Source organism: Zootoca vivipara, chromosome 16 (genome assembly GCF_965207765.1).
Source record: "Zootoca vivipara chromosome 16, rZooViv2.hap1.1, whole genome shotgun sequence".
Lineage (NCBI taxonomy): Eukaryota > Metazoa > Chordata > Lepidosauria > Squamata > Lacertidae > Zootoca > Zootoca vivipara.
Genome location: NC_142599.1, coordinates 4,466,969 through 4,494,902, shown reverse-complemented (window position 1 = coordinate 4,494,902; position 27,934 = coordinate 4,466,969). Strand labels below are relative to the sequence as shown.

At 43.4% G+C, this 27,934-nt stretch overlaps 1 protein-coding gene across 1 annotated transcript in view; it reads right to left on the bottom strand.

Moving 5' to 3' along the window:
* Positions 1 to 123: 123 nt before the first annotated feature.
* The window catches only part of VPS37B (VPS37B subunit of ESCRT-I), a 29,889-nt gene continuing 2,078 nt past the window's right edge, over positions 124 to 27,934 (bottom strand). The window contains exons 2-4 of the mRNA XM_035098229.3: positions 11,312 to 11,483; positions 10,808 to 10,890; positions 124 to 7,249 (exon numbers count right to left, since the gene is read on the bottom strand). Of these exons, the coding sequence (XP_034954120.1) occupies positions 6,755 to 7,249; positions 10,808 to 10,890; positions 11,312 to 11,483 (750 nt within the window). The 3' untranslated portion in view covers positions 124 to 6,754. The remainder of the gene's footprint in view (positions 7,250 to 10,807; positions 10,891 to 11,311; positions 11,484 to 27,934) is intronic.

Here is a 27,934-nt window from a genome sequence, read left to right as displayed (position 1 = left end):
ATTATTATGTCCTCATATATAAACCAACAGAATTCAAAAAGGGTGTACTCCCCCCCCCCGTGACTGTAAGAGTTGAAAAAGGTAATTTTGAGAACACACATACCCATAAGCCAGTGACACACATTTGTACGAAATCTAGCATTTTTTTTATTCGGTAATCACTGCAATCCTGAAATTGTTAACAGCAAATTCTACAAGAAAAACAAACGGTTTTCAACACTGAAACTCGTTTTGAGACCACATCCTCATCAGTTGTATAGCACAAAGGAAACTTTTACAGACTTGTTACATTAGGAACAGTCCTACTTCCAGAAGTGAGATTCTGCTAGGGGCTTAGTTAAAAGTATCCAGTAGCTTCTTTAGGGGTTAGAGGTAACACGCTGCACTTCTTCCTAACACTAGCTTACTCTGGGAGAAGTGTCAAGTAGCCTCCCTCTGAAGCACAAGCAACAAGAATATAGCCTACTACAGAGGATTACCAAATTGGCAGCATCTGACACATCTGCTTCTTTATTTGACTTAAATACACTGCCAGCCTCCCTTAGTAAAACTAGTTACCTATCCTAAGTTTGACTCTTCTTACGTACTAACCCCCCCCAACCCTTCTGCATTCTGCTACCACTGTATGTATGAAGCTAATCCAGCAAAATCCACTTATACTTTCCCCACAATATATACAAATTTCGAAATAGGGATGGGCTAATGTCAAGCAAGTACACTGTGAAATTCCCCTTTACAGCAGACATCCCTCCATGTGTATACTCTTATAGAAAGGGCAATTAAGACAGTTGTGTATAAAAAAGTGGCTATCCCCTCTCCAAAACACACACACACAACCCTGCCAAGGGAGTATGGCTTTCTTCAGCTCACAAAAGTGTATGTTCAATGGGTGGTTTTTTGTTTTTGTTTTAAAAACATCACTAGCTGCACAATACAGGTATAATGAACAAAAACACATTTGCAATTTTTTACACAAAGGTCAGCAAAATAATATCTGAAATGGAACACTAAAACAGTTTATATTCTAACACTATTTAAACTTCTGAGCTTCAAATGCTTTTGTTTATAAAAAAAAAAGCTTGTAAAGTTTTCAGGGAACATTTGCCACTTGCAGGCATTTTGAAGTCATATGTCGAAGTGTTTTGAACAAGGTTATAACCAGACTGCTCCTAAATCTTTTGCCACTACTGTACTGGAATCAAGTCTATAAAGGGGGAATGCTTTCTTAACACTTGTTCACAAGGTGGCCTGCAGATCAACAAGCCCCACCCACAGTGGGGTGCCTCCCATTCAAATGCCATTCTCACCTTTGTCGCCCCACAACTGGTTGCTGGTGGCCAAGCCCCACATGCAATACTTCCTTCTGTATGAATACAGAGTAGAAGGAAGTGGGGTGCAGGTTCAGGGTGCAAGCAGGAGGTTCATGAAGTATTGGGGAAGAAACCATTCATCCATTTGCACCCGACTCCTTTGGTTTCATCTCCACTCAGGTCCCACTTAATCAGAAGAAATGTCCAACAGTGTTGTCTGGTACGAGGCACTGCATTCACAGGACCTCACAGGACAGCTTCCTTTCTGTGCTCATCCCCCAACATTTTGCTGAACAACATTTGGACTTCCACCAAGCAAGAGGGAACGAGAGATATTGCGCTCCAGAATTCATGCAGATACAAACATTTGAAAGTATGTCTTGCACAATAAACAACTGCATTTCCTGCTACCACCATTTTGAACACAATGACAAGTGTTCCACTGTAGCACCAGCCAACCAATAACCCCTAAGCCACAACTGCAACACCCTCCTCCCCCTGCACAGCCCCAGGTGGCTGCTGCCTGCAGCATCCTCCTTTAACTGCCACATCTAAGACAAACAGAAGTTCTTCTGGCAGGCTTGAATCATCATACTGGATCAGCCCTTCCCACCTTTTCCTCGATTGCAGCAGTTTAGTAACAACGGTTGCCAACCACAAATCTACACTTCTCGCCACAAGCAAACTGCAGATACTGCCTTGTGTTTACTTTCAAAGTCCTGCATCATAAAAAGGAGCCCTTAGAAAAAGACAATTGAATGGCCACTGAACTGAAAGAGATGCAGGTATCTTCTATCAGCAAGTCACAAACCGTGATCCTAAGGCACACATCAGCCATGATGCACTGCTGCTGGAGACGGAGAGAGTCCACTTTTGTTGCTGGTAGTGTGGTTGTCTTCTCCATGAGGAAACCCTGAACGGCCCAGCAATTGCAAAATACATTGTTGCTGCTTTAAAAGGCAAAATTTCTTTAAAAACTAGTAACAGGCTTTGGGGTTCTTTCTTGATAGGGACAATCATTGTCTAAAAACACGTCAAAAAGTATATAAATATGTTTTGTGAAATTTGTACGTGGGCTTGTGGCCTCCTCTGTTGCGCACAAAGGATGCTCTTGCAGCATCCAGACTATTAACTGATGGCTCACATTTGAAGCTATCAGCTAAGGTCACACCAACCAGTTTAACCCTGGAGAATCTGTGAGAATGCCAGTAATTCTACCACCAGCCCAGCACACGCTATCTAAACGTAAGATGCCTCTGCCTCAATTGATCAACATCTCTACCTCAATTTAGACATTTGCCTCAAGTTTTTTCTTTTGAGTATGTAATGCTGAGGATGGTGGTGGAATAAAGATAGCCAACAGTATACCAACAACCAATTTCTATTGTTAAACAAAACCTATTTTTGAAGGGGTGGGCAGACATAATTGGTACTTACATTGTGTCTAATTCGAGGGGCAACTGACAGAGTTATAGCAGCAAACAGAGGTCTGCCTGTCACTTAGGCACTCGAATATGAGCTCAGAAGCAGCAGGAAAAAGATGGCTATATTAGCTCCAGTGTTTGTATTCTGGTTGCTGGAAAAAGGACGACTTATCATCATGCTGAATGAGTAACACGATTGGCTCAAAGACTCACCCAAGACTGAACTTCTGGGAGAATTTTTAATCAGATCTTCAAATTTAAGTAGCGTTACAACCATGGAATGGCCTTCACAAGCCACTCTGGCACCCCAAAAGGCATTCAAATTACTCATCTGAACAAGTAACAGACAACTTATTTGAAACACAGACCAATTATTCAAAGGCTGTTTCAGAAGTTTCAGTTCATGGCTCTGTCTAGGATTAAGTCATGCGTCTTACTCATTCAGTCCCCTTAATTTTTTAGGACACAGAAGTGACTCACAGGAGTCCCCCATGCGCATTCTGAGTGCACAAGAAGCATCCTTTACAAGAAAAATTATGAACAGATGATTAAAGGAACCAACTTTTCAAATTCACCAACCTCTGAAGGTTCATATTCCACACACAATAAGCAGCACAGAAAATGAAAATGAAAAAGGCAAAACTCAAGTTACCATGCCCAAATAAAATTATAATAGATACAGAATTCAGCAAATACAGGTATACTTTTGTCACCATTTTTTTAAAAAAGAGATCTTGTGTCATCCATGGAATACTAAAAGCCCATATCTGATTAGACCCTAGAAACCATTTTTACTACATCAAGCTAGAATTTCACAATTCCCCAAGATTTACCAAAATCTTGGTCCTGGCAGAATTAGCCTCAGAGTCCCACAGCCAGATGGGAAGAGGATATCCTGTTCCAAGGCAAGTGTGAATGGCCTCTAACAGAAAAAATGGCAGTTCAAGGACGGGCACAAATGCACACGGATTTCCCATGTTTCATCTTTTATCTTCCAACAGAAGATTATGGCTTGAAGAAAGAGGCTTCCAGGCTGAAAAGTTTTTGCATTTTGCTCTTTTAGCCAGCTTACCCAAAAGGGGCAGAGATCAGAAGAATGTAAATATGATACAATATAAAGTTTCTTATGGCCATTTTATGTTTTGCAAAGCTGACAAAAAATTAGCTCCTGTCCTAACAAAAAGGGCACCAGTTGCAGACTAGGATGACATACCGGGGGGGGGGAGTGGCAGAAAGAAAGCTGGAGGGTGCATAAGGAGGTCTAGATTGGCAACTGCAGCTTGGTTTGGGTTTTTTAAAGTATGTTTTAAAGGGCATTACGCAATAGCAGCAGGCCTGCTTGAGACTTCCACAGTAAAACAGTTAAGGCAGGTTGCTAATTGATGTGCACACTTTCCTCCTTGCACTCTTGAGCTGTGAGAAATACATGCTTTGTGAAAAGCTGATAGAAATGAACAGTGTCGCTGCAGTAGCTTTAAGGAAGGCAACTGTTTCGCTTCCATGTTCTTCACAGTCAAGATGCACAATGCCCCAAATTAGTTTGAAGCATGTTTTCCTGCCACAAATTATTGAAGTCCAATGCAGATTTTCTCTCTCTCTCTCTCTCTCTCTCTCTCTCACACACACACACACACACACACTTTACTTAATTTGGAATTAAAGTAGCTGTAGCTGTAAATGTCAAGTTTCTTCTTACTTCTACAGCCTATATAATTTTCTTTAGTGCATGGACACTGCACACACAAGTTTGGGGGTCTTGCTCATCCACTTCAACAGCGTTCATAGCTAGTATTCTCACGGTCTATTTTCCTAGCTCGGTTAAGAGGGAGGAAATGGAGGAAGATGGTATAATGCTATGACTTTGCACTGCATCTGAATCTGGGCTCGTGGTTTATTTTGCCCAGACAAACCACAAGCAGTAAACCAGAGAACAAGCCTTGGCTACAAATCTTGCTCCTGGCAAGCTCTAAGCCCAGGTCTGAATGCAACACAAACTCAACCATGGCTCATGCTTATGGCAGGACACCTGCAGCAAGACTGGAGGAGGAGCTTCCTTTATGAAAATCACACTTATTCCAACTACCTTGAGATAGACCATTCAATAGCATACAAGGCAATCCTGCTGACTACAAAGAAAGAGCAGCAGCAATTTAATCTGCATTTTGCTTCAACTAATTTCACAGCCTCGTATAGAACAAACTACTCCTGCAAGAAACTGGTAACAGAAACATTTGAGAGTGGAAGTAGCTACTCTGCTCTAACTACATTGTGCCTTAACTACTACTGTCTGTGTATTCAACCCTATACCTCTATCACACCTCAAAAGATTTTTCTTTTTTCCTCTCCATCAGCTTCTTACTAAGCTTCTGCTAGTTTTATGCTGAAGAATGCAAGAGCATACAAAGACAGTCATCAACAAGGTTATCTTGACCTGGAATGTGGATGATTCCCCTGCAAAAATTAAGGCTCAGAACCATTTCCTACTGAACTCAACAACAATTGTCCCTCTCCAATCCCTCTTGAAACATTATTCATTTTAGAGCTACCCACACTTATTAAAATGAGAGATCAATCAAACACACCAATGAGCAATGATGTGAAATTGGTGTGCTAATCCCTCTATGATCTTTCACCCTCTGCATTTAGCATATTTAGCTGTTATTCAGAGTTCTGTCAGACCCATCTAATAGCAAGAGTGAGCCCCCCAGAAGGACTAAAGCAAGACTGAAATTCCAATACACTGAAGCTGTCACATGACTGCAAAAGTTAATTAAATACAAAAAACTAACAGCCAAGATTCATTCAAGAGCAGCAGTCAGTCTAGAAAAGTTTGTAAATGGAAGCAGGTCTTCAATTTTCAGAAACAAAAGGTTTGGAAGAGTAGAGGGGCGTGGAGGGAAGAGAAAATTCTCTCCTGGCTCAATACGAAACAGATTTAAGGTTCTCCACTGAGGTGGGAGTTTTAGCTTAAGACCAAGATGTGATGAAAATATAAACTGATAGAACTAACTGCCCATCAGATTAGTCAGAAGTCATGACACACAAAAGTGTGTTTGACAGAATTTGCTCTCCACAATGCAAAAAGACAATACAGGCCCAAAAGCCTTTTAAAGATGACCCCCTACCCTACATGCCACAATGAAGGAATTTGGGAGACAGACTGATGAAGAGAGAAGGGTTACAGCAAGCAGAATGGGGAGGTTGCAGAAGGTATCCAATGGAACAAAAAATAAAATTTTGGATCTGGTCCAAAGATCCAACAAGAGGAAAAACGTGTCCATTCACTACTTATTTTTAATTTTTTAATCCTGAGACTTTCTGGAGGTCATCATGTTTAAAAAAAGTTGATCCCTACCACACATTTTAAAAAGGCAATTTAGGGACCTACTTACACTGGCATCAGCTCACTGAAATGAATGGGATTAGTTCAGCACGAGAAGCACCTTGTCCTGCATTAGGTGCTAAAGCCCCAGTTAGCAAACATCAAACTACAAAATTATTTTCAGAAAGAGTTTGTGTAGCACAAGCACCGAGTCACCAGGGGTGCTGGCTGGTCCATTTTACTGTGTTTTCATAGTCAGAATGTATATGCAACAGCTACCATTCAAATTATCAGAACAGAGTTTTTTGTTTTGCTTGTTTTGCAGAAATAGATTGAAGTTCTTCATGCGCAAATCAAGTAGAGAAAGAAACATGATCCCTTGGGAAGTCACAGTCATTCCACACTGACTTGAAATCTCTTTTAAGAGCTATGCAAGTTCCCACTTAATATGCAAACAATCAAATTTACAGCTTGGCTGCCCCACCACCCTTCTAAGCAAGTGTTTTATGCAGTTGTTGATTTAAAACAAAACAAAACAAAACATGGTGATGTTTTGCAGGATGCACTGATGCACAGGTTGTCAGCTATGATTTCTTGTGTGCAAAGTCTGGAGATTTCCACTACTTAGGTTTAGTTGTTGGGAGATAAAGAGTAAAAAGTCCAGCACCAAACACAAGAGTCAGGGCACGATGGCATCTTCACTGTAGGATAAAGCCAGGGTTTGGTGGGAGGCGAGGCGGTGGTCTTTGGGGCAACGCTGGTGGGTACTGTGCGGTAAACGGAGCTGAATAGCCTGGAGGGAGCATTTGAGTAGTAGATGGAATTCCTGTTCGAGGGGGGAGTGGAGGGTATGGGACACCTGAATAGGGGAGGGTTGGTCCCGCATTCATTGCTGCTGTAAACGGAGTCGGGAAGCGTCCTGCCAGGACTCCGGGCGCCAGGGGTGGCGGTGGAGGATTGCGGCGAGGCACAACAGAGGGAGTAGCATTTGCCTCTGAAGTCTGAATTGCTGGTGGTGTTTCAGTGGCTCTTGGCTGTGGTGGCACCAGGGGAAGTCTTGGTCCCTTCAGCACCATCTCTTGGAGTTTTTCTATCTTTACACGTCGCAAATGAGCCAGTTTCCTTTGGCTCTGATATTCATCAATGAAGGTGTCCAATGGAACTTCACCATCCAGAAATTTCTCAGCCATGTTCTGTTGCAAACAACAAACAAACAAACAAACAAACAAACCATTAGGGGAGGCACATACTGTGGAAATATTTTCCCTAATCAAAAAACATCAGGCTCCATTCATCACTGCATCTCTTTGTGCTAAACAGGAAAGGAGAACCTGTGGGCCTCCAGATGTGGTTGGACTCCAACTCCTATCAGCTGCAGCTAGTATGGCCAATGTCAAGGATGATGGAAATTGTAGTCCATAGTCATATGGAGGTCCACGGGTGACCCATCCCTATGTAAAGTGAGAGAGAATATAATTTTCTCAGCTTGCAGCAGCACAACCAATGAGCTGTGCTGCCAAGGCTCGATCCTTTACCTGGGAAGCCAGACAGTGGCTCGATAGGGTCTACTGTTACACAGTAACTGGCAGGAACTTCCCAAGGTCTCAAGACAGAAATTGCTCTCAGCCCCACTATACCAGATTCTTAACTGCAGATACCAGGACTGAACTTGCTACCAATTACCTGCAAAACATGATGCTCTGCCACAGATCAGCAAGGCCTCTGAAACATTGAGCAGTTCTTTTAAAAACATTTACTGCACTTATATCCCAGCATTTTTCCTCCATGGAGCTTAAGGTGGTGTGCATGGTTCTCCTCTTCCTCATTTATCTCCACAACCACCCTGTGAGGTAGGTTAGGCTAAGAGGCAGTAAAGTACAGGTCTGCATCCAAGCAGCATTATAAATCCAATAATCACCTCCCTGTTCCTTTTGCTAGGGGGGTTAAGTTGGTGTTTCCCTGTCTGTTAGAGACAGGAATGTACCGTGACATAATTTTCCAAATGGCCAGCCAAGTTGTGCAAAGGCCATGGGGTATGCTAACTGGGAACATATTAATAGGAATATGGATATTTTAAGCATACAGGCACATATGAAGCTGCTTTATAGCCGGCCAAATAGTTCACCTAGCTCAATACTCCCTACATTGACTCCCAGCCTCACCTGGAGGTACCAGGGAGATTGAACCTAGGACCTTCTTCATGCAAGGCAGGTGTTCTCCCACTGAATTATGCCAGAGAATACTCTGTGTGTCTTTTCCCTACTCCAAACTGGACACATGAAACAAGTTACACAGACGGTGTGAATATTGTGAGAGTATATGCTTACTGTTGATACTGTAAATCTCCCTGTGATTCTCAGGTGGAAATTTATTATATAAATTTAATAAATAACGATAAAAGTAATAAAGGAGAATGTTTTCCCCAGTGAAGAGCTAGAAGAAAGGAGAACAGCCATGAGTGACAGTGGACTATCAGTGCATAGTCTGAAGCCGACTATTTTCCTCCCACTCCTCTTTCATGTTCAGGTGATTTTCTTTCCTGCAGAAGTTACTACAGTGGTACCTCGCAAGACAAATGCCTCGCACAACACAAAACTCACAAGATGAAAGCGTTTTGCGTTGCACAAGGGACTCGCAAGACGACAAGCTTTTCTATGACCGCCGCTTCGTCTTGTGAAGCGCGGCCATAGAATGTAGTGTGGGAAGGGGGCAAAGGAAGATCAGCTTTCAGCGCGGGAAGCTGACAGCTGATCTTCCTTTGCCTTCTTTCCGCACTACAGCTGGTTCCCCGGGGCTTGCCAAGCAGGCGGCGACAAGCCCCGGCAAGCAGCGTCCCCCGGAGCCGAAGTGCGGCGGGCGCTGCTTGCCAGGGCTTTTCACAGCCTGCCTTCCCCGAGCCAAGGGGAAGGCAGGAGGCAACAGCCCCCGCACCGCCACGCTTTGGCTCTGTCCCCCGGTGCCGAAGCGTGGCGGGCGCTGCTTGCTGGAGCTTTTCGCCACCTGCCTTCTCCTTGGCTCGGGGAAGACAGGCGGCAGCCCCGCTTTCTCCTACTCGCCTCGGCGGCGGCGCTGAAACAGCCAATCCCGGGTCGGCCCGAGGACGAGTGCAGCGCATGGGGGCGAGCAGGAGAAAGTGTGCGGCGGCTGCGGCATTGAGGGGGGCCGATCCCGGGTCGGCCCGAGGGCGAGCGCCGCCACCAAGCCTCCCGGGAAAGCGCCCTCCCTCCCTGCCTCCCGCCGTACCTGCTGCCCGCCGTATCTCACCAGTTCGGAGTCATTGGCGATCCGGCAGGAGCAGCAGCGGGGCTTGCCAGGCGGCCCTTGGTGGCAAAAGCGGCGGCGCCAGAGCCTTAAAAACTTCCGGAGCGGCCGTGGCAGGTGAGTCGGCAGCATTTTTGTGCTTTTTTGACCATAGGAACGCATTAATTTTCAATGCATTCCTATGGGAAACCGCGATTCGCAAGACGAATTTTTCGTAAAACGAACTGACCTGTGGAACGAATTAAATTAAGTCTTGCGAGGTACCACTGTACTAGCTTTTCTTAAGGTTTCTGATGCACTTGGAGGCATTGGAAACAGCCTGGGATTGAACAAGGTAATTAGCTTCTGCCCCTCACCTCCTCCACTCCCTCTCTGATCTGAACCTCTAGACACTGTCCATATGTTTGCAACCATGACTACCAGAGCACGGTACTTTTTTGTTTTTAATATAAGATTCTCAAGATGATTTGCTGAAGAAATTCCGCACTGTTTTTCTGCCAAGAACCTGGCATTTAGACCAACTTACATAATTGTGTTACGTGCACCACACACAGAGCCTTGAAAACATGCAGCTATTTCTTTGCACAATGTGACTGATACAGCCAGGCTCTCTGCACTAACTCTGTAGTGCAGTGACCAAGGAATTTGCTTGTTTTCAACCCTAAGCAGCTTAAAGCAAGGATGGAGTTTAAAGCAAGGAGGCTGCCATCTGTGGTAGTTCTGTAGGCTCTGGAAATTTTTCCAATTCATTTTTTTCCAGTAAAATTTTGCTACCCTACAGAATGATTTAACTATCATTTAATAAAACAAAGCTAAAAACTTTGAAACTATCAAGCTCACTTAATACAGTATTTTCAATTAGTACCCACTTATAGTAAGTAATGAATTTATGGAACAGAAAATCTTCTGTGAATTTTTTTGGGGGGCAAATGTTGTGCCCCACACCACTGATCTGCAGTGCATGTGGCCTCCTGAACTACATTAAGATCACAGGCTGTTGAGACACAGGCTGGTGGTGGACCAAGAAGGTGGAAGGAACTGTCCAGCAGGGCCCAAAATTCAACTCACCAACAGAGCCAGTAACACAATTTCTGTGAGTGCCCTGACAAGCTGCTCTGTCCTCCCAGCTAGATTTTCATGCCCATTTCCCTGGTTTAATCTGAGAAGGAATAATGTCACATGCCCAGTTCTACAAGGTCAAGCTGCAGCACTGAATGCTGGGTTCAGAAGGGCTCCAGCAAAACTCTCTATCATGGAGACACCAATCCTGCTTCCCAGTTGAGCCACTGCTCAAGCGGTCCTGTGAAAACAGTCATACTCAGGGAAATCTTTAAATCGGTGGGCTGTTAAAGTAATCTGTATTTTTCTGCAAGCTCTTTTAGGAGAAGTGGTAAACTTGCAAGATTGCATTGAGAACCCAGAGGGGACAAGAGGTCCTCCAATGCCAGAGGCATGTTGGCAACTTGATCTCCTAGGCTCTTTTCACTTACCTCAGTGTCTTCTTCAATTTTAGCCCCTTCTGTTTGAAGCAGTGCTAGAAGGGTCTCCAAGGAAGCATTGCTGGATTGTCGGTCTAAACAGAACAAAAGAGATAAGAGATATTAATCAAAGCAAAATTGCTAAATGAAATATTGAACTTCAGACATTTTAGTAAAGCAATTCTAAAAATAAAAAATATCCCTAATAATGGGTGCTCTAACTCAGGGGTGGCTATTGTGCCGTTCTCCAGATGTTGGCCATGCTGGCTGAGCCTAATGGGAGTTGCAGTTCAAAAACATCTGGGAAATCACCAGTCAGCCATCCTGGATCTAACTGAATAAATGTGGCAGCTTTAGCTACTTACATTTCTACTGGCCCTTAGACAGCAACACCCTGTATGCATTTACACCAACCAACTTAGAAATGATAAATATGATTTGCCACAGAGAGTTCTACTGCATGCCCATTCTGCCAGACACTTCAAACAGGAATATGCAGAAAGAAGGGTTCATTACCTAACTTTGTTTTCTTTATTTGATATGCTTCAAAGATAACCTGCAGTTCTTGATATTTTTGTGTCAATGCAGCCTTCAGGGCATCCAGCTTGGGCTGATATAAGAGATTGCCTTCTGCCAGGCTGCGGTTGCTGGCGAGAGTCATGTCCTTGCTAAGCTGGACATTTTGCGCCTGCAAAAGAGAGAAAGTGTTAAATGGGCAACATTTCTAAGGATTCTATTACTGACTAAACATAGTAGTCAACACCACATGCTAGTTGTCTACTAGCAGGTATACTATCTAGTTGCAGCAAAGGAAAATATGGGACCAGCTAACATTGGTTCCTCCCCTTCCGGTGAGGGAAGGAGGGAGAAGAGATGGCAGGATTTGGATGCTACAAAAGGCGGTTATGACCTAGGCAGCATTAGGCATTAAAATGAGGGGGCCCAGTGCAAGCACACAGAACTGGTGTTAATTAGCAGGAGGAAAGGATGTGTTGCTATCGGATTTTCTGCCTCACTTGAAAAAGCCTGCATGTACAGCCTCAAATCAGACTAGCAAGAAATGCTAACTCTCTAAAAATAAACCTGCCATTTCAATCTAGTGGATGAGGGAGGGCAGAGAGAGAAGATAGGTTTACAAGAGAGGGGCTTGGAAAACCAAACATTACATGGAAAGTTGGCTTGGCAGAATCTCCCATGAGATCTCTAATAAGATTTGTAGATCAAAGGGGAAATTGTAAGATCTGAACTTGGTCATTCAGCAGAAGTGAACAGCAGGATACTGTTTCTTCTAATGGGATAGGGAGGACAAAGTCCTGTTTCCTTGATTATACAAATCTGATAAAGAGCTCTTTATTGCATTCAGGAGTTAGCATGCACATAAGCTACTCTCAAAAAAGACTGGATATCTTCATTTGTTGCCTAATGCCTATATATGCTTCCTACATTTTAATGTACACTCACACCCACACAATTTCTGTCAGTCATTCAAGGCAGCATAAAATTAAAAAAAACTGTATTACAATCTGAATTATGGTGCTGGAGGAGACTCTTGAGAGTCCCATGAACTGGAAGAAGATCAAACCTCTCCATTCTGAAGGAAATCAACCCTGGGTGCTCACTGGAAGGACAGATCGTGAAGCTGAGGCTCCAATACTTTGGCCACCTCATGAGAAGAGAAGACTCCCTGGAAAAGACCCTGATGCTGGGAAAGATTGAGGGCACAAGAAGAAGGGGACAACTGATGACGAGATGGTTGGACAGTGTTCTCGAAGCTACGAACATGAGTTTGACCAAACTGCGGGAGGCAGTGCAAGACAGGAGTGCCTGGCGTGCTCTGGACCATGGGGTCACGAAGAGTCGAACACGACTAAACGACTAAACAACAACAACAACGAATTACAATCTGATAGGTAACACAAATATGGGAAGGGAAGGAGAACATTAAGTAAGTCAGGTACCACCAAGCCTTGCACAAAATGGACTGCATCCAATTAAGTTTACTCATAGTAAACTCACTGGAATTAATGGGGCCTGCTAGTCACATCCATCAATTCCAATCACCAGCATTGGATACAACCCAGTGTTACACACAGATTTTACTTTCTTGTCCTGGTGATCTACTGTACCTCAGATCTTTTCAAATGGTGTCGCAACATGTAAGCGTGTCAGCTGCAGTGTGTAAATGTGTCTCACAAAAGCTCCCGCGCTCCTCCCTGGGCTGGAAAGCGGTTAGTTTAACCTCAGGTTTGCTAGTAAAACTGAATTACTGTGTCACAAAATGATGCATATTTAAAAATTGTGTCACTAATATGAACAGGACTGGGGTGGGTGTGTGGCAACAGTACACTCAGTGCTCTGCTGAATCATGCCTCCTTTAATCACACACCAAATTGCAACACCACCCAAGATGTTAAATCACATAATGAATCATACCAAACACCCTTCTAATCCTATCCTGTTAATAGGCCTCCTAGAGGAAAGGGCTAATAGCTGCTGAAAGACACATGATGGTGACTTGGGAAGTCCTGGACAGCAGCTATTTAGGCACTGTGGGAAATAGATGCTTAGTCAGGTGGGCCATTGGTCTCATCAAGCCAGACTCTTCGGATGACACTCCTGAATGGGTTTTTTGGGGGGGATATTCCGAGTTTAATTAAGCCTAGTCCACCAACATCCCTTAAACCCGAAGTTTAAGATCCACTTAAGCCAGGGGCCGGATCGCTCCCGCAGAGATCCTCCATGGGCCGGAAATCGCGTCTCTGCATGTCCGTGGCACCTGAAATCGCTTCTGCACATGCCCAGATGCCGAAAATGGCGCCTGCGAAGAAGCGATTTCTGGAGGTGCAGAAGAGAGCCCCCACACCACGCTGTGCCAGTTTAGCGCAGCGCGCAGGGACTCGCCGAGCGGGCGGCTCAGTTCAGGGGCAGCTCATGGGCCGGTTAAGTGACCCTCATGGGCCGCTTTTGGCCCATGGACCTTAGGTTGCCAACCTCTGACTTAAGCTAAGAAAAAAATGGAAAGTGCATGATTTAGAGAGTGGATTTCTTCTTTATATAAATTGTTTATTCTCACATGGCTCACTGCACAATTCCCTTCACTAAGTCTTCTTATGTGGCTTGCTCTTAATAATTCTTTCCAATTCATCTGCCTACTATCTCTCCCATCTATTTTTATATCTAGAGGACATTATACACACTAACTCACTCACTCCCAACTAAAACTTTTATATTATACAAAAAACCCAAGCTAATGTCTGCTGACTCTGGACATTTAGCTTTCAGAAGCCCGTGTATAACTTAGCATTATCACCTTAAATATTTCTGTTAGAAGCAATAAATAACTCTGTGCTCCCAACTGGTAGCACACATGGGTTTGCAAATGTAGCAAATATAGGACTACTTTTCCACCCCATAAATTAACAAAGCTGAGTGTTCCTGTCACATGGGAGCAGTAACTAAAGCTTACTAGGTTTCTCCAACACAGTTACATCAAGAAGGGTAGAAAATGCTTTCCAAGACAGTAAAAATAACATTTCCCAAAATTATTTTTTAAGAATAATTAAATTAATAATTAAATTAAATATAAAAAAATTATTTTAAAATAATTAAGACAATAAAACAGTTAGTGTGCACTGAGTGTCAAATACACCAACAGTGGCTCACAGCCAAAGTAAAAAAATTATCAAGGACACCAGAGGGCCTCACATGAGAGGCAGCCACACATTTATTAGATTTATACAGTGCTTTTTTCTGGGGGGGGGGACACAGGGGGACGGATACCCATAAACATTTTGTGAATCTTTGTACTTTTATCCATTTACTGTATTTATTTCTTCCGATTTGAACTATAAAATAGTGATTTTCTTGAGTCAAAATAAGAATACCCCTAAACATTTTTTAAGGGGAAAAAAAGCACTGGGTTTATATACCACCCTCGGGGCAGTTCATGACTTCCTGCAAAGAAGAGTTGCTATGAGATTCCCTGTTCCCCTCATAAGATACTGGTAGTTCCAGAGTGGTTTAGCAATCAATCCCTCTTTCCAGGGAATTCGGTAAACTGTAGTATTGTGAGGGGAACAGGGGTCTCCTAGTAACTCTCAGCACTCTTAACAAACTACAGTTCCCAGGATTCTTTAAGGGATGCCATGACTGTTTGAAAGTGGTGAAATATTGCTTTGAATGTATGGTGCAGATGGGACCTCAAACTGATGAGCAAGGAATACACTCCCCAAAAAGAGGTGATGCATTAATGACTACCATAAGCTCCACCAAGCTAATGACTGATGTTAGGCAAGGAGAGGGGAATTATGTAATTGTCCTTTTTATTACATTACTAGATTCTAAATAAGAGTCAATTATGAAAAAGCAATTGGGTTGCTTAGTTCATGAGCCTTTCCTACCTGCAACAGGGGAAGCAATTCATACTAGTTAAAAGACTTTTTGTATCCTCAACTTCAAGCACGTCCTACAAGTTCAGACACAGTGTGGTGGAACAGCATGTCAAAAAAGCAGATCTGCCCCATGCCAGCTCTGCTCCTCTCCAACCCAGCAATTTATAGCCCCAATCCCTGCATGTCCCAGCCAATCTCGTTATATTTATGCAGTTTCCAGCTCCTGTCAACATCACTAGCTGCTGCTTGCAGGAAAAAATGCTCAGCTTAACAACTTAAGGACACAAAGTAAGTTATGTGATGAATCTGATTAATGAGACATTACCTGCCATTTTACAGTGCCTCAGCTCCATTTTAGGAGGCAGCTAGCTAGCAAGTAGCCAGTTTTAGCAGAATGTGCCTGTGTCTTATTTTATTTTAAACAACCTGTAAGTACAAAGTGTTTGCCTTAAGCTGTCTGGAAAACTCAAGACCAGGGGTAGGCAACCTAAGGCCCATCAACAGATAGATCTGGGTGTCATCAGCATATTGATGACAACCCAGCCCAAAACGCCGGCAGGGGGCGCATAAAGATATTAAAAAGCATCGGGGAAAGGATTGCACCTTGCGGGACTCCACACACCAAGGAGTGCCGCAGCGACAACTCCCTCCCTAGCGCCACCCTCTGTCCCCGACCTGAGATAAAGGAGTGCAGCCATCGTTGGACTGTGCCCTATCCATGTCGGCAAGGCGGTGGTCTAAAAGTTCGTGATTGACCATATCGAAGGCTGCTGACAAATCTAAAAGAATTAGCAGTCCCGACCCACCTTGATCTAGCTGTCTACGGAGATCATCTGTTAAGGCGACCAGAGCCGACTCGGTCCCATGACCAGGGCGAAAGCCAGACTGAAATGGATCTAGAGCTGATGTTTCATCCAGAAACCTACCAAGCTGTTCGGCAACCACTCTCTCAATTATCTTACCCAGGTACGGAAGATTCGAACCCGGGCAAAAATTGGATAGATCTAAAGGATCTAGAGATGCTTTCTTCAAGAGCGGGCGCACCACTGCTTCCGTCAACTCCTCTGGGAAAGTCCCTGTGCCAAGGGACAAGTTGATGATCTCACCCAGGGGGGCCCGTACCTCATCTGGACATGCTCTAATCAACCAGGACAGGCACGGGTCAAGGGAGTAAGTGGTGGGCCTTCCAGCTCGAAGGAATCTGTCTACATCGGCAGGAAGTATCCGATCAAAGTGGTTCAATACTGGACTCAAAGACAATCGCGGGGCCTCCAGTTCTGTTATTGTTTAGTCATGTCCGACTCTTCGTGACCCCATGGACCAGAGCACGCCAGGCACTCCTGTCTTGCACTGCCTCCCGCAGTTTGGTCAGACTCATGTTGGTAGCTTCGAGAACACTGTCCAACCATCTCGTCCTCTGCTGTCCCCTTCTCCTTGTACCCTCAATCTTTCCCAACATCAGGGTCTTTTCCAGGGAGTCTTCTCTTCTCATGAGGTGGCCAAAGGACTGGAGCCTCAGCTTCATGATTTGTCCTTCCAGTGAGCACTCAGGGCTGATTTCCTTAAGAATGGATAGGTTTGATCTTCTTGCAGTCCATGGGACTCAATAGTCTCCAGCACCATAATTCAAAAGCATCAATTCTTCGGTGATCAGCCTTCTTGATGGTCCAGCTCTCACTTCCATACATCACTACTGGGAAAACCATAGCTTTAACTATACGGACCTTTGTGGGCAACGTGATGTCTCTGCTTTTTAAGATGCTGTCTAGGAGGAAGGAGTGGAACCACTAAATAACAGTGCCCCCAATTCCTCCCAGGGGTCCCCAGACTACGGCCCAGGTGCCACATACGGCCTCTGAGGCTCTTTTATGCAGCCCCCGGGGACCCCTGTCGCCCGCTGCCCGCTCTTACCAGCGCGGCACGGCTGCAGACTTCCGACCCGGAAAAGCAACAGAAATAGCTTGTGCAGACACGTCATTTCCGGTGTACTTCTGGGTCGGAGGTGGCTTCTGCACATGCGCACACGCTACTTCTGATGCTTTCCAGGTCGGGAGTGTGCCAGAAATAGCATTTGCACATGCGCAGGCAGAGCCGCGCGCTTCCCCACCCTCCGGCCCACCACACAATCGGCACAGTGGGCATCCGGCCCAAAGCCAGGTAGGTTTGGGGACCCCTGCTCTAGACGGTCCATAAGGATGCCATGATTAATTGTGTCAAGGCCACTGAGAGATCCAGCAGGACCAGGAAACAGCTTTCACCTCGGTGTGTGGCCCGCCAGAAATCATCAACCAGTGCGACCAAGGCAGTTTCAGTCCCATGATGAGGCCTGAATCACAATTGGTATGCCTGGAGTTGTTCAGTGACCACCTGCTCAATCACAGTGTCCAAGAATTTAAGATTTGAGACTGGGCGATAGTTGGCCATATTGACTGGGTCCAAAGATGGTTTTTTAAGAAGTGGTTTAATAACTGCCTCTTTCAGCAGGTGTGGGAAGACTCCCACACAGAGGGAGGCATTCACTACCCCACGGAGCCCATTGCCCAGCCATTCCCAGCTCACTTTTATGAGCCAGGATGGGCAAGGATCAAAGAGACAGGTGGTCAGTTTCACTCATCCAAGCAGCCTGTCCACATCCTCAGATGTTAACAGAAGGAAACCTGACTATTTCATTGTCTAACATGGTATATAAAAGGAAGCAAAATCCATTTTTATAAAGAACTAGCTGACCCGGCCACGCGTTGCTGTGGTTCTTTCCTGTGATCACCCCCCCTGTCCCGATCCATGACGTATCCTGCCCCTCCTCCCTGGCTCATCCCTGTGTTTTGGTTGTCCCCTGGGGAGTGTCGGCCCCTACCCCGGTATCTTCCTACATTGGCCCCCACCCTTGGAGAAGGAACTGTCAGTTTCTGGGTTCCATTTCCCAGTATTTACTTTTGTCTGAGCCCTCTGTTGTCCCCTCCCCCCTGTATCTCCATACATTGGCCCCTACGCACGCATCGTGAACATTTCTATATATTTAGATTAAGGATCGGGGGTGATGATGTGCCCTGGGACCCAGAGAACTACTTTAAAAATCCCGACCGGGGGGGTCCAAATAGCGAAGCCCCACAGCCCCGTAGCAACAGACAGGCCCAGACAGAAGGAGAGGGAGTCATATGGGTCACTTGGCGTGGGCCTCCAAATCCAAAGGGGGCCTCGGTCAGCATATTCACAATCAGTAAAATGAAAAAAGTAAAAAAAAGGTTAAAAACAGGGCCACATTATCTACCTGGCCCGGGCCTCTGTCTGGCCCTGCAAAAAGGCCTGAAGAACCCGAGTTGTTCAGTTCCATAAAAAAACCCAGGAAGTGGCATGGGGAAGGTAGGGGGTTGTAAATTGGGGGGGGGGAGTTGGGCACTGCAAATATCTGAGGACTTAAACTGGGGAGAGAAAGTGCATGGTTGTTTTTTTAAAAAAAGACGCAGAGGCTTGCAATCAGTTGTAGTATATAAAGCCCTTACTTAAAATGGCAGCTGGAGCCTCGCATGTGACACAACATCCACTAAATTATAAAGCGAAAACCCCTCGCTGTGCCCCCAAGTGCATGTTAGGAGAAATGATGAACGACTGCCTAATGCTGCCAGGCATTTATTAATGCAGCTGCCGTTTTGGTGGTTGTTGGAAGTTGCTCCCCCCACCCTATGTCAGCCCATGACCTATTTGGGCTCCTCCTCCCCCCACCTCCCACCCAGGGCTCCATTTGGGATAGTAGAGGCGAGGCCTTGGCTTGGGCTAGTATTTAAATGTGACCCGAGGCCTCTGCCCTGTCTCTCCATTCCTTGGCCCTGGCCTGACTCTGTGGGTTGTCTGGTAATGGCCGCCTTGGTGGTTCCAGTTGCTTGGTTGATGACATCATTATTTTGTGGGTGTGGCGTAGACTCCATGGTGAGGGAGGGGATTAGGAGGAGGAGCTGAGGGAATAACGCCACTTGAGGGCACTGTTTGACTTGGTGGAAAACCAGGTTTATATCTGCCTAGGTGTGAGATTTAAGGGATTTTCTTTTCCAACAACGCTCGGGGAGTGGCCTGGATCGTTGTGTCAAAATTTCAGGACGATCGGTCAAGCGGTTACGGAGAAAAGTGGAACACGCACTTTCACGATTTTTACATTTATATATATATATAGATGAGATTCAAGGAATTACAACAAAATGTTGGCTGGGGACTTCTTTACATTCAACTAAAAATGTGAAGACAAAAAAAAAGGAATGAAATGGAACTATTTCAAATTCAGTTTTTTAAAAAGAGGCTGACATTGTTCAATTTACACAGATTAGCTAAGAATACTTACCACCTGCTTTGCAAATGGAAGTGAAAGTTAAGGGAATCGATAAGACTCCTTGGAATATTAGCAATGCAACGGATTCAAAATCAAACTTCCAAATGGTATCATAAGCAAATTCCCTCTGGACCTTTCCAGACAGAAGAGGGAACACTCTCCTCATTTATGGTCCCATTAATTTTATGCTGGAACTCTGATAACTGTATTCATATAACATCACAGCTGAGGGAAAGATTAAGCACACCAGAAGCAACAATCTGGATTCAAGCCAAATTGGAAACTAACTACAGGCAACATCACATGCACAAGAAAAGGGGTAATTCAATAAGAAAGGGAATACAGTCAAACCTCGGTTATCAAATGTAATCTGTTCTGGAAAACCATTCAACTTCTGAAATGTTCGACAACCGAGGAACGTCTTCCAATTGGTTGGAAGAGCTTCTTGTACTCAAGCGGAAGCCGTGTCGGACATTTGGGTTCCAAAAAACGTTTGAAAACCCGAGCATTTACTTTCGGATTTTTGGCGTTCAGGAGCCGAAACGTTCGAAAACGGAGCCGTTCGAGAACCGAGGTTTGACTGTATTTGGTGGAAAGGTAAAATTCTTCAAAAGCACACCTTTCTGTCAAGGAAGCAAGCCAGCCCAACAGAAACAAACTAGCCTTGTACTAATAATAGTTCCTTGTAACCTGCCAACAAGGCAGGAAAACAGAACAAACTCCTGAGATAAGAACAAGACCAGATTTCAAAGCAGACTGGATTCTAATTATATAAACACTACTTTGGATCAAAGATAGGAAGGTGCAGTGTGCAAAATCCAACAAGCTCAATTTTTAAACTGAACTACTGGTTCAGAAAGAAGGCTGAAGTGGACAAGACAGGTTAACACAGGCACAACAGAGACTCAAACTGCAGGTGCATATGGGCCATGAAAACCCCAGTTGGCTCTTACTGTTTTGCAATGGTTGCTGATGCCCTGCCTGTATCACTGTGGATGGGAGCAAAGCACTTAGAGAGCCAGAGTGTAAAGTCCAGCTGAGGTACTGACACTAATCCCATTTCCATTCTCATATTTGGGTGTGTACGTATATAGAGAGCAGCAGATGGGCTTGTATGTGCGCAGTATGTGCATTTACCTTCTGCTGGTATGCCTGACCTAAGGTGGGTCAATAACATTTCATGTTCTGTTTTTGTACATCCAGGAGTTGGGTAGAAGATGGAATTTCAGTAGGTACAGTTCCTTGACTGCATAAGAACTACTTATGAGTACATTTCCTTTTCATCTGGTCACACAAGAGGAGTGCGGAACCTGCAGTCTTTGACCTAATTTCATGCAGGTAGAAGAAACCAGGGGGGGACTCCCCTTGCAAGTAATAATTTCAGATCTCTGAAATTATTACTTGCAAGGGGAGTTCCCCCCCCCTGGTTTCTTCTACCTGCATGAAATTAAGTCAAAGAAGAATCTACTGTCCCCACAGTGCAACCTTAGAGAGATAAAGGGGTGGTCCCTCCCACTGCCTACATGTGATCCAGATCAACCTAGGGGGAATGCAGCCCTCAACAGGACAAATATAATTAAAAATTAGTGGGTAAAGCATTGAAAGGTTTTCTAGTCAGTAAAGGTTGGAGATCTAACAGGACTGCATAAGAATCAAAAGACAATTTTCTGCAATGCTGCTATTTAATGACCCATAGTGTCCTTGCCTTGACTGCAAACAGAGCACATCCTGGTATCCCTCTTCCCTCCCTAACCCAGTCATTTTTTTGTTCTCTATATAACACGGAAGGGACCTCTGTTTACAAAGTGCAGAGGGAGAAGCCCTATTACGTAAGACAGGCGGCTCAGATTCTATTGTACCAAGTTATTTTAAGGTGGTGTATGTTTTTATCTAAAAGCCCGTTTGAAACAGCACTCTGTCAGTCCAGAAAGCTTCCTAGAAATATGGAGTAGGAATTCTTCCACAGGAATTCCACCTGTCCCCTAACTTGAATCATTTGGAGTAGGTTCATGTAACTGCAGGAATCCAATCAATACCATGACTATTGTTTGTCAAAAGTCCAACCCATTTGCAAGATTCTGAGACACAAATATTCACCTTGAGGAATAAATAGCGCATCATAAACTTAAATGTGGAATCAATTTTACATGTATTACACAGCTTCAAATTAGTGGCAAACCCAGCAAAAAACTGAAATTCAAAGCAATATTCAGAACACTTGGCTGGAAAAATCCAGGATAAAGTAGAAAGCAAAATATATATCTGCATCATTGCAATCCAACACTCATGTGGGTCTTGATTCTGAGTAGGTTAAGCATAGGATTGCACTGTATATCTAACAGAAGAGAAGTGGATTTTTTCACTGAGTACACTAATGTTTCACACTTATGCAACTGATCATTAGATATACAGCAAAGAATCCTCTGGAAACCTTTAAGCCTAGAAAGTTATAAGCTTTCACAGAGTACAGTCCACTTCATCAGATGCAGCAGATTAACATCCCCCCCCCCCGTCCCTCCACAACAGGATATGGTTTCAAATTGTTCTGCCCTTTTCCCAGCATTCAAGCTTAATACAGATCCAGCAGCTTCCATTTGGGCCACCTAGCAAACTTTTTACCCAGGTCCTCCTCTGAATTCTCTCCCGTTTCAGAGAGTTTGTTGCGTAAGTTTGCAGGTACACACATAATTATTATATTTTAATATTTCTGTTGGAAGCCGCCCAGATTGGCTGGGGAGGCCCGGCCAGATGGGCGGGATATAAATAAAATTATTATTATTACCACCCTTGTGGTGCCCTCAAAGATCATCAGATTGTTTCCTAAATTTTCATAGACTAATGCCAACTCCTTCTGATGCCTGAAGAGATATTACACACATACACAAAAGATTACCCCGTCTGCACACATTTTAAAAATCAGTTGGCAAATTTAGTTCAAGACCACAAAAGCTTGCGCCACAATAAGATGCCAAAGGGCATGCTTTCATATGCCCAGTTTTATTGCTCCCCCCCCCCAATTACTGCCTTGTGCTGGTACAAAACTAAGCCTTTGCAGTATCACCCCAAACTGCCCCTAATGTCCTATTCTGGATAATCTCACTAAAACTGTGCAATGAGACTGTATTATTATGCCAGGGTGACATAAGTTTATATCTTGTAGACATAGGCTTTTCCTAATTGGTGACCACAAGAGAGAAGAGAAAGCCTGTAGTTATAGGCATGTTTAATTAGTAGCCTTAAAACCTAATTTAATGTTGGCAAAAGAGAACATGACCACATTCATAGTTGAGATGAGGAACAGTACTATGGAGTCAAGAACTTCAGGCATTAACTTGTTTCTTCTTCTTTTGACATCTGTCTGCAAGTATACAAGGGACTGTCCTTGTGCCCTACCAAATTTACCATCCCTAAATCTTTCAGGGATTCAGTCAAGAACACAATAATATATAGCAATTATAATTAAAATATTGGAAGAATGATGAACAAATATTGACCACAGTCAAACTCCCTTAACAAAATCCAGAACAAAATCCAATGAAACTAAGTCAAGGATATACCAGTAAAAAAAACACCCATCAGATAAAAACCTTCTTAAGCATCCATTTTTTCACTAGTCACCTAAAATAATATAGTGACAATACAGCTACTAGTAAGCACAGAGTACTCGTGTGGGGGGGACGACTAGTCATTCCAGATTCAACGGCTAAGCATAGGTCTAAATATCTTAAGATAGTAGTAAGAATGACAGCTCAAGATCAGTGTGGAAGTACTGTACCAAAGGAACGGAGGAAAGCTTGGATGCTGCTGAGAACAGGGAAAATTCAGCAACAGAAAGCCACATCATCCAAACGCCTCCACACAAAACTCTGAATTCCATTACCACTAGTATAGCTTGAGAAAGAGGCTGCACATGAAGTACACCTACTGATTTCATTTCACATGCACATATTCATTTGCTGAGAACTCACACAACCCCACAAACACTCCAAATGGCACCTCTGATGCTTGCTAAGCAACAAAGCAAAAAAACCCATCAAGTTTATTCAGCTCACAGAATTAAAAAAGATATTCAGCTGTGCCCCACAAGGAACCTGCCTTATACAGAGCCAAATAATTGGTCCATCTAGCTCCAAAGTTTCTACGCAGACAGGCAACGACCTTCCAGACAAGAGTCTTTCACAGCCCTCCCTGAGGATGCAACCACATTACAGCCCTATTATGCAAAAGACATAATAGGAGACATTTTGGACACACACTTTAGAACAGCAAATCAAAAGAGGTACAAGCTGTTTTAACACAAAATTATTACAGTGATACCTTGGTTTACAAACACAATTGGTTCCGGAACTCTGTACTTCACCTGAAGCGTACTTAACCTGAAGCAAACTTTCCCATTGAAAGTAATGGAAAGTGGATTAATCTGTTCCAGACGGGTCCATGGAGTACTCAACCTGAAGCGTACTTAACCCGAGGTATGAGTGTAATTGGTTCCAGAAGTCTGTACTTAACCTGAAGCCTACTTAACCTGAAGTGAACTTTCCCATTGAAAGTAATGGAAAGTGGATTAATCCATTCCAGACAGGTCCCCGGAGTACTTAAACTGAAAACACTCAAACCGAGGCGTACTTAAACCGAGGTATGAATGTACTGAAGACGTTCCACGATAACCATGGTAACTAGTTCTGGACATTTCCCACTACAATGGTGCAAAGGACAATTGACTATCATCTTTGGTTGCAGAAATGCTTTCCCTCAGAAGTTAGAAGGTCTGGAAATTAAAGTTGTGCTTCATCTGATGTATTGCCCAAGGCTGGACATTTCTCAGATGCTTCACTTTTCATGCCCCTAAAAATCTAATGCTAGCATCTAGGAATTCAGAATATCTATATTTACTCTACCTAGGCAAGGTTGACATTCATAATATTTCAAGTTGGTTCCTAGGCAAACTAATCAAATATTTTCCATGCCCAGTCTTAAACACTGAGTGAATGGTATTCATAAAATGACTGTTAAGAAAGTTACAACCAATGAGATTTGCAAGAAAAGGTTGCACTGTAGAGTACCATGTTTCTCCAAAAATAAGACACCGTCTTATATTTATTTTTCCTCAAAAAACACACACTATGGCTTATTTTCAGGGGATGTCTTATTTTTTTCCTTTTCCTCCTGCCGCGGCCAGCATTGCTGCTGCTCCTATCACTATATCTTATTTTCGGGGTATGGCTTATTATATTCCTTGAATGCTTAAAAATACTGCTATGGCTTATTTTATGACTATGTCTTAAAATAGGGGAAACAGGGCACCTCTACTCAGGACTCGTTAGCCATGCCCTTTTGGGGGGTTTATTGTTTCAACAATGCCCTCTAGTTTCCCTCCTCCCTCTGACAGGCATCTGCATTCTATAACCACTGAACGTGCTCACTATATTCTTTTTAAGTTCCCCCCTTAAATAAATTTTGTGGTTCTGAAAACCTTGAGATAGCCCAAAGCCTGCCAATCCCTTCCGTCTGTGCATGGATGGTGCTGTTTTGGCTGTACAAAGATCCACACTCAGAGAATGAATGCTTTTGCTGTATATAGAGGAATACCAGCTTACCATTAGTATATCGAAGAATACCATTACCAGCTTACAATACAAAGCAAGAGCATCAGGCAACACATATGACTTCTCACTTAGCTAAGGCACACTTACTTGAGAGTGAGTCCTACTTGAACTCAGTAGGGCTCACTTCTAAGCGAACACAGTCAAGCTTATATTAAGCTAGCCTTTGAAAATAAACAAGTTATTGAATAAACTTTAGCCCACTCTGTCTAAAGCTACTACCTGCTTCCCCCAAAAAATAAATTATCTTTTTAAGATGTCAGACAATACAAGACAAGAAGCACCTGAGTGCTTGCATTTCCTTATGATTTTTCACTACTTGCTTCTTAAGGCATTTCACTCCCATTTCTATTACGATTTGCTTTTATTTATTTATTTAAAAACCACTTATATACCTCTCTATCATTAAAATATATCAGCATTTACAATAATATAAAAACAAAACCACTAAAATCATAAAAAGTTACAAGCAAGTGACAAACAAAAATAAATTAAAAACAAGCATCAATAAACCATTGTGGCAGATATATGCCTTCACACTGCAGAAAGCAGAAAAGGACAGTGGATAAATCAGCAGGGAAGGGAGGTGGGAACTTGCAGAACATGCCTGATCACTTAAGCATGGTTAGGGAACATCACACTGGTGCTGGACCTATTTTGGAAGGTTCTTTTGACCAGAACACATAGAAACATCAAGTTACATGTAACATACAAGTTACATTACAAGTTACACACGGAAGAGGATTAGCCCAAGCAGATTCACTAAAGAAGACAGCTCATGCAACGGAGGATAATTTACATCTATTCTATGAGGAATAGACACAACGTGCAAAAGGAAGAGCAAGTTTGCAATTACGACACTTTTATTTCAGACTTTTATAAAATAAAAGCAATAGGCAATAAAGAGTTAATGCAAAATTCATATCTGGGTCTGATTTGACAGTCAACTTTCTTCACAACCCTTCATTTATTCTGGGGCTCTTTGGTTCTCATTTTGATAAATGATATTAACCCCAGGAGTCTCTGCATCTGCAGAGCAGGAAGTGATGCCTTGATTTGCAGGTGGACCTTACACCTCTGCCACACTTTGTAAGCATCATTTTCTTCCGCCACCAATGCAAAAACAGTCATGCAAAAATATTGTAGAGTAATCAAGCTACAGTACAAAGGCACAGCCCTCTGAAAACTAGGTTTGCTTCACCCAGTTCAGTCTCTGCAGAGATCTAAACTTTACAATGTATAGGGGGTTCTTTGTTCCTGAAATCTACATGGCTGTTTTATTTATATTTTACTGACTTTATGAAATGTAAGCCTCCTTGTAGTGGCTACTCCTAAAGAGGTAGCAGATAAATAAATTTATACATAACTTATGCAGACCTTCTTAACACTTGGGCACTTTGCTTTTTTCATGTTTGCCTTAACTGAGAACTACGAACAGATCTTAGTTTCATTCCACTGCAAGTTCCCTTATAGCCTTGAAAACAAGAGGAGTATTATCAAAAAGCTGGATACAATCTTAGTTACAGTGAGCACTTCTATAGCTTAGCACAATGACTTTTCAGACCTGTGGCCTCCCCACTCACCCCCCCCCCCAATAGGCTGGCTTTTGGGTTCTGTACTAGTGGTTACCAAGGAGTGACTGGAAACTAGAGATCCTCCCTCCATTTATAAATTCCAGACAACAAAAGAGCACAGAGAGAAGCAGCAAAGATTTCTGAGGATTCAAAAGCCCTTTATTTGACAAATGACTACATTACCCAGATCCCAGAAACCAAATTAAGTGAGGAATGGGTGGGTGGGAGGGAGGAAAAAGTTGACACTACATTTATGAGCCTCAAAACTGCAAAACAAATGGAAAGAAAGTGAGAAGACTTGTGTCTGAAAGGTGTGGAATCTGGTTAATTAGCAAAGCTTATATTTGCTAAATTTAATAGGAAGAGAAAAGAGATAAACTGTTTTTCTAATCTCCGAGGGAGTTTGCTTTTACAAAGGACAAATAGCTAGATTAACTTAAACTGAAGAAATGTCTTCAATGCATTTCCTTGAATTTGGAAGTCCAGGACGCTGGTTATGTAGTCAACTCAAAAAGCAATGAAGAACAACTGCTTTTGTTCCTAGACAAAATGGGGAGGGTCTAGCACTCAATTCATAGAGAATCAAAGAGGGCTCATGATGTTCCCCTTAGTTACAATTATTACTGGAGTGTGGTGGTATGATTTAGCCAGAATTGAAAGAGTCAAAAGGAAGAGGCTTGTGAATCTTACCTTCTCTCTACCTTTCTCTCAATCTTCCTGGAGAAGAGGGGGCAGAGAAGAGAGAACTATTATCTGTCACTGAAGCTAGCTGACATTAACAATGAATTCAAGCCTACCCCATAGGGTAAAATTACCATATGTACTTCCTTTTCAGATAGTGCCCTTTATCTCAAATACATTACAACTCCAGAAGGCCATAATGGGTGCTTTTATTTTTTCAGAACCAATCAGGTTCTACAAGACAAGAAAACACAGACGGGGAAAACACAGACGGGGGGGGGGGTAGCTCTCATTATAAAGTTTTTATTAGACCCACAAAGGGGAAGGAAGGAGAGAACACTTCTTTGTCAATTCATTAGCTAAATGAGGAGTTTAAAGGCAGTGTCAGGCAGTGGAGGAGGGCAAGCTTCCATGTATGTTTTAATTCCCATTTTATTTCCGTGTATCAGAAGTCAGTTGCCTAGGCAGCTGCAAAGTCTCAGCTTCTCTCTCACCTACCTCCACAACACCACATAATTCTAAACCACTCTCTCCTCTGCTCCCTAATCACTCAAAGACAAAAATTTTAAAAA